This window comes from Penaeus japonicus, unplaced genomic scaffold, assembly GCF_977035675.1.
Source record: "Penaeus japonicus unplaced genomic scaffold, GWHDUDI00000001_assembly GWHDUDI00000013, whole genome shotgun sequence".
Taxonomy (NCBI): domain Eukaryota; kingdom Metazoa; phylum Arthropoda; class Malacostraca; order Decapoda; family Penaeidae; genus Penaeus; species Penaeus japonicus.
In genome coordinates, this window is record NW_028234415.1 from 7,747,135 (window position 1) to 7,754,634 (window position 7,500).

At 41.4% G+C, this 7,500-nt stretch overlaps 2 protein-coding genes across 3 annotated transcripts in view; one reads left to right on the top strand and one right to left on the bottom strand.

Annotated features, from left to right (window-relative positions):
• LOC122247798 (histone deacetylase 8) overlaps window positions 1–6,195 on the bottom strand; it is a 15,044-nt gene extending 8,849 nt beyond the window's left edge. The window contains exons 1-3 of one of the 2 annotated variants that reach the window (XM_043007401.2): window positions 6,054–6,195; window positions 3,173–3,273; window positions 2,706–2,883 (exon numbers count right to left, since the gene is read on the bottom strand). In XM_043007401.2, the coding sequence (XP_042863335.2) occupies window positions 2,706–2,883; window positions 3,173–3,262 (268 nt within the window). In that variant the 5' untranslated portion in view covers window positions 3,263–3,273; window positions 6,054–6,195. The other variant, XM_043007402.2, reaches the window with a different exon arrangement.
• Window positions 6,196–6,675: 480 nt separating this feature from the next.
• The window catches only part of LOC122247797 (uncharacterized), a 7,947-nt gene continuing 7,122 nt past the window's right edge, over window positions 6,676–7,500 (top strand). Inside the window, exon 1 of the mRNA XM_043007400.2 lies at window positions 6,676–7,059. Within this exon, the coding sequence (XP_042863334.2) occupies window positions 6,841–7,059 (219 nt within the window). The 5' untranslated portion in view covers window positions 6,676–6,840. The remainder of the gene's footprint in view (window positions 7,060–7,500) is intronic.

Consider the following 7,500-nt stretch of genomic DNA (forward strand, 5'->3'; position numbering starts at 1 on the left):
GAGTGTGTGGGGTGTGGGGTGTGTGGGTGTGGGTGGGGTGTGTTTGTGTGTGTGGGTGTGTGGGGGGGTGTGTGTGTGGGTGTGTGTGTGTGTGTGTGATGTGTGTGTGGGTATGTGTGTGTGTGTGTGTGTGTGGTGTTGTGTGTGTGTGTGAGTTGTGTGTGTGGTGTGTTGTGTGGGAGTGTGTGTGTGTGTGTGTGTGTGTGTGTGTGGTGGTGTGTTTGTGTGTGTGTGTTGTGTGTGTGTGAGGTGTGTGTGAGGTGTGTGTTGTGTGAGTATGGATGTGTGTGTGTGTGTTTGGTGTGTGTGTGTGTAGTGTGGTGGTGTGTGTGTGTTTGTGTAGGTGTGTGTGTGTGTGTGAGTGTTTGTGTGTGTGTGTATGTGTGTGTGTGAGTGTGTGTTTGTGTGTGTGTGTGTGAGTGTGTGTGTTTGTGTGTGGATGTGTGTACTGTGGGTGTTTGTGTGTGTGTGTGTGAGAGTGTGTGAGTGTGTGAGTTGTGTGTGTGTGTTGGTTTTGTGTGTGTGGGGTGTGTGTGTGAGTATGTGTATGATGTGTGTGTGGGTGTGTTTGTGTGTGAGTGTGTAGTGTGTGTGTGTGTGTGTGGATGTGAGTGTGGTGTTGTGTGTTGTGTGAGGAGAGTGGTTTGAGGTGTGTGTGTGTGTGTGTGTGGTGTGAGTGGGGATGTGCGTGTGTGTGGTGTGGCTGAGTGTGCTGTGTGGCATGTGTATGAGTGTGTGTGTTGTGTGTGTGGTTGAGTGTGTGTTGTGGTGTGTGTGTGTGTGTGTGTGTGTGGTGTGGTGTGTGTGTGTGGCTGAGTGTGTGGTCAGTGTGTGGAGTGTAGTATGGCTGTTGAGTGTGGTGTGTGTTGTGTGTGTGTGTGGTGTGTGTGTGGTGTGAGTGTTTGTGTGTGTGCTTTTGGTGTGAGTGTGTGTGTGTGTGATTGTGTGTGATGTGTTGTGTGTGAGTGTGTGTGTGTGTGTGTGTGTGTGTGAGAGGGTGTGTATGTGTGGGTGTGTTGTGAGTGTGTTGTGTGTGTGTATGTGTGAGTAATGTGTGTGTGTGTGGGTGGTGAGTGTGTTGTGGGTGTGTGTGTTGGATGTGTATTATATGGGTGTGGTATCTATATCTATATCTATGTATGGTGTGTGTGATGTGTGTATATATATATTTTACCTATAATATATGAGTATGTATATATTATTTAATAATATATTATTATCTATACTAATACGTTTATATCGTATTTATTTTATTTATATATTTATTATATATTGATCATTTATATCTATTTATATTTATTATATATTTATATATTATAGATATTATATGTATGATATATTTTATATATAGATATATAATTTGATTTTTATATGATATATATTATTATAGTATATATATATATTTATATAGTATATATATTATATATGAGAGTTAGAGTATAGAATATAACATGAAGTTTTATGTATATATATATTTAATATTTATCTATAGATAAGCTTTAGGTTCTAGTATAAATTTATATATGTATAAATCTATTATAATATAATATATATTTTATATAATATATATATTATATATTATAGTGATATATCACTTTTTTTATATATATATATTATATATTTATATGTATATATATAATATGTATATGTATACTGTATCATACATATATGTATATGTATTTTATATACATACATTGTCATATATGTTTTATATGTATATAATTTATATATATATTAGAAGTTATTATATATTATATACAAAATATATATATATTTATAGATATATCTATATATATATATGTATATATGTATGTATATATATTTATATATATGTATATTTAGATTTTATATATTTTATTGATATTTATACAGAATATACATATATAGATATATACATACAATATATACTTATTTAGATATATATATATATATATAGTGTATTCTATATATATATACATACATCTTAATATATACTTATATAATATATATATTATATTATATATGATATATATACATACATATATACATATATATATATATATATATCATTATATATAGGATTTATATAATATTTAACTCATACATATATACTTATTTATCATATATAATATAGTATTTTATATATATATAATATTAGTTATAGTATATACTATATATATTTACATCTCATTATACATATATTCATATTATATATATATTAATATTATAGATATATATATATTTTTTATATATATATTTATACATACAATATAATTCAGTATATATTTATATATATTATATATAGTATATATATATATATATATTTTATATACTATATAGATTTTTATTACAATGAAATTCTAATTTACATCAATCTCCTTTATAGATATTACACAATATCAGGGTGCCAGTCAGGATTTTATAAGGGGTAAGCTTTCAAAGAAAGTCAGTGATGTTTCGCTCTTGAGCCTTTCATGACTGAACTGTCTATTTTTGTATTTTACTAAAGACTTATATATGTTTCTGGTGAACTGATCAGAATTGTATATCAAGTTCATAATCCACATCTCTTAAGATTAGAGCACATCCCCCTTGTGCTGGGTGGGTGCCTAGCTATGCCACTATAATATTTTGTCTTGTGATAAAATATTCCCACACATCTTAATCTGCTCTAAAAATCAAAGAAATCTATCTTTAAAAGACAAAAAAAAAATCCTCTTCTTTACCTAGACCAAACTCATCTTCTGTCACATCTTCGCAGTCCGCCTCGGCCGCCTTCAGGAACTGCACATATTCCTCTGAGTGGAAACCCCTGATCTCCTCCTCAGTAGCAGGGACAGACGGGATGACTCTGACTTGATCAAGCAAGTTGTAGGCACAGATTAGGCTGTTGGTGATACTTGCCTGTGTAAGGAAAATCAAATAATTAGAAAAAAAAGTAAACCAGTGTGATAATCATTCATTTACCTGACAGTTACAGCATTCTTGAGAAGTTAACTAATCAAATTACTCATAATATGCTTATGCACTGGTTATTATCAAATAAGGAACTTGTAACATAAACTAGAAGTACTATTGTATCAGTGCTCATATTTTTATCTGGTGGCCTGTGAAATACAATATATATGAAACTGATAAAAAAAAACAAAAATTATATTTCTGAAACTGACTCGGTGGAAGCAGAGGTTGTTACCCTGTGTCTTATGATGGGCACACGGTCACACTGTGCCAGCAGTTTCGCATCTGTGACAAATGCAACTCTTGGACTAGTTTTGGCTGACATGTTGCCTACTTCTGTAAAAGAGAAAGAAAGAGAGAAAGAGAAAGGGAAAGAGAAAAAGAGAAAGAGAGAGAGAGAGAGAGAGAGAGAGAGCAGGATGCGCGGAGAGATGGGAGAGAGGAGCGGAAGTGAGATGAGAGAGAGAGAGAGAGAGAAGAGAGCGAGAGAGGAGAGAGAAAGCCTGAGAGAGGAAAGAGAGAGAGAGAAGAGAGAGAGAGAGAGCGAGAGGAGAGAGGAGAGAGCGAAGAATGAGAGAGAGAGAGAGAGAGAGAGTGGAGAGAGAGAGAGAGAGAGAGACGAGAGTGAAAGAGGAAAGACAGTGAGAAAGAATTCCCTAATATGTAGGGAGAAAGAGAGAAGAGAGAAGAAACAGAGGAGAGAGAGAGAACAGAGAAAGTGAGAGACAGAGAAAGCGAGAGAGAGAGTGAGATAGATGAGAGAGAGGGAGAGGGAGAGGAAGGGGAGAGGGAGGAGTAGAGAGGGAGAGGGGTGAGGGAGGGGAGAGGGAGGGTTGAGAGGGATGAGAGAGAGAGAGAGAGAAGATATGAAGGAGAGAAGAGAGTGAAGAGAGAGAAAGAGAGAGAGAGAGAGAGGAGAGAAAGAGAAAGAGAAAGAGAAAGAGAGAAAGAGAAAGAGAGAGGAGAGAGAGACGTGAGAGAAGAGAGAGGGGGAAAGAGAAGAGAAAGAGAAAGAGAGAGAGGAGAGAGAGGAGGAGAGGAGTGGATAGGAGGGAGGAGCGAGGACTGAATGGCATGTAGGAAGGGGGAGGTCGTCCGGGTGGTGGGAGGGGGACCTTGAGTTGAGGCGGGCCGGGTGTAGGCGCGGGGATAGTAGGGGGAGGTGGAGGGGAAGGATGGGTGAGGGGAGTCTGTGAGTGAGGTGATAGGAGGGGATGGGGGAGATGGCTGGGGACGACTGCGGGGGTGTTGAGGGGTGAGAGAGCGGGGTGGAGGGAACGGCTAGAGAGGGGGAACCCGCGGGGATGGGTAGTTAAGGCTAGAAGGGAGGAGCGGTGGGGGAGTGGAGAGAGACAGCGGCAGGTGAATGAGAAATTGGAGAGGGGTGGAGGGGAACCGAGGATGGGGGGGGAGGAGCGGGGGTATCGTGTGGAGGGAGGAGGATAGAACGAGAGGGTGTGGGCTCGTGCTGAGAGGTGAGGGGAGAAAGGTTGGAGGAAAGAAGAGGTGCTGACGAGGTTAGGGGGGAGATCTGGAGTGGGTCGAACGCGTTGGGGGTGATGAGGACGAGGGGGTGGAGAGGGAGGAGTGATGGATGGTAGAGGAGGGAGAAGGGGTGTGGTGATGGGTGAGAGCGAATGGGGAGCGGACGTGGGTACTGATGACGGGGAATCTTGGACACCTGAGAGGGGGGTCGCAGGTAGGTCCTGGGAGAGCGCGGGGGAAGCAACTGTGCGGAGAGAGGGGAGAGAGGGGGGGTCTCTGCCGGGAGGGACAAGTAGACGAGGTGTGCGTGAGAGTGGAGGGTAGGAGGGAGCAGCGGATGGGGACCGAGGAGGGGAGGAAGGGAGGTAAGAGAGGAAGAGGGAAGGTCGAAGTAGCGTGCCGAAGGCGAGGAGGGTGGAGTTGAGGGGGTGTGGAGCCGCGAGGAGTGAGAGAGAAAGAGAGAGAGAGAGAGAGAGAGGAGGGAGAGGAGAGGGAGAGGGAGAGGAATAGAAAGAGAGAGAGCGAGAGAGGAGAGAGAGCGAGAGAGAAGAGACGCGAGGAGAGGGAGTGGGAGAGGGGGAAGAGGGAGCAGGGGGACGAGGGAGAGGGAGAGGGAGGGGAAGAGGGAGGGAAGAGAGAGTGATAGTGAGAGAGAGAGAGAGAGACGAGAGAGAGACGAGAGAGATCGAGAGAGAGAAGAGAGTGAGATGAGAGAGAAAAAGAGAAAGAGAAAGTGAGAGAAAGAGAGTAGAAAGAGTAGCAGGAGAGAGGAGACGATGGATGAGAGAAGAGAGAGAGAGAGAGAAGAGAGAGAAGAGAGATGTGAGACGACCAGATGAGGAGAGATGAGAGAGAGTGAGAGGGGGAAGAGACAGGGAAAGCGAAGGGAAGAGAAGAGAAGGAGGAAAGAAGAGAAAAGAGAAAGAGAAAGAGAAAGAAAGTGTGGGAGGGAGAGAGAGAGAGAGGATGGGAGGAGAGAGAGACGAGATGAAGAGAGAGAGAGTGAGAGAGTAGACGAGAGACGAGAGAGTGAGGGAGAGAGAGAGAGAGAGGAGAGAGGTTTCCGCTCCGGAGGGAGAGAGAGACTGGATGTGAAAAGAAAGAGAAAGAGAAAGAGAAAGAGAAAGAGGAAGAGAGAATATTTACTAATTAGTTATTGTTCTTATCATATGAGAAAACAAAATACTTATATATAAACTTATTGCTAAAACTTGTATATCCTAAGCAGGAAACTTTGGTAATGAGGGAAATGGAAGCATTTCCTTCAAGATCTTGAATGTTCAGTAATCCCTGGAAATGGACACTAGTATCGAAAATTGCGTTTTATTTCCAACTTAGGGGAAGAGCTACACTGTCTCTTAGAAGCAATGTTAACCAGACGTTCAATGGATACATTTCATTTATTTCATAACTGAGTATCGTAATAAGTAGGCAGAGCAATTTGAATTTGTTAATATGTAATATTTCCAGTTATGTTGAGTGTATGGTTTCATACGTTTTCTACATTGAGACATTTTGAGAAAGAGATCATGTTTTAGGTATTGAAGATCTATTTAACATTCATCAATACCTGCTTTAAAAAACGAGAAGTATAAACAATTTATTTGAAACGAATCGAAAACTTTGTTTACCTTTCCCGCTCACGAATGGACCGTGGGCAGTGCATCTTTACATTTTTTCGTTTACGATAATTACATTTGTGCTTTATTTTGGGTTTGGTCTTTTTATAGAATGATCTTTTGCTTTTGCTTTTGCCTTTTCTATATGTATTTATGTTTCTGATTATATATTTTTTTATAATTTGATGAATATTGATTCTGAATGAATTGTATCCTTTTTATATGATTATACTGTGATTTTTAGCAGTTTTATTTTCATTGGTCTTATTGTCTACAATTCAAACATCACTAAGCAAATATTTTATTTTATCAAATGCAAAAAAAAAACGAAATGAACCCAAATTATGACGTCATTCAGGCCATTTCTAGCGTCCGCCAGATGTCTCTGCCTCGTCTTAGAAAATACAGCTTGATGACGTCAGAGAAGATGCTAGTTAGATTTTAGTGCCTTCGTATTCTTTAAAGGGAAAGAAAGTATGTTTGTAGAACAAGAAAATACTGTATGAATCTGAAGGGAAGTGGATTAAAATCAATGTTAATCTTCCAGCCGAGATATGAAGCGAGAATAATGACGTCACAGCCGAAGAAGGGACGGCCGCTAGATGGCAGACGGCGAGTGATGACGTCACTCCGAAGGTGTTGCCGGCGGCCACCAGATGTCGCCGTCTCTGGCGCGGGAAAGCATGCGTGGGACAGTGAGCAAGCAACCGTCGTGCCTCATTATTGCACATGCACGCCCACACCCAGCACGCCCCGCTTGTGAGACCAACGCTAACACCGAGGTAAGAGAACGTCCATCATGAAGAGGCGGCACGAGGACGAGGAAGAAGGCACGGAGGCGCAGAGAAAGAGGAGAGTGTTGGCGTCGGCGGGGGGCGGCGCGGCGGAACAAAGGAGTGGCGTGGTAACGGTCGTGGCGGCGGCGGCGGCGGCGGACAAGTTCAAACCCACGCCACTGTCCTCGGGCCGCCACGCGACGACGCCACCCACGCTCGCACGATACGCCACAGAGGCCTTGGTGAGTTGAGAACGCAATGCTTGTACGGGGAATACGCATACGTTATTTTCTAGGCATAATATTTAAAACTGTAATTTTCTCGAGTTAAACTTTAACCCTCCCCCCCCCCCACTCTAGAGGGGAAGGAACCTTGAGGAGTTCGATGGTTTCCTGCTGGCGGGATAAGCGTTCTTTGTATGATAGGGTGCTCGTTTGTGTAGAGGTTGTGTTTGTTGGGATGTAGATTTCATTTTAACTTTGTTTGAATGAAAATAGGACGGTAGGCCTACCCGCATTTTTGGCGGCGTGGGTTGTTAGGCCAAGCCTGTTTCGGGTAGCGCCGAATTTTTTCAAACTCTTATCCTCCTTTGTTATATATGGATTAAAGCGTTTGTATGACCATTTATGATATTTAAGCAACGGTAAAGTAGGACTTGAATTTTCTAATATTTTCTTCATAGG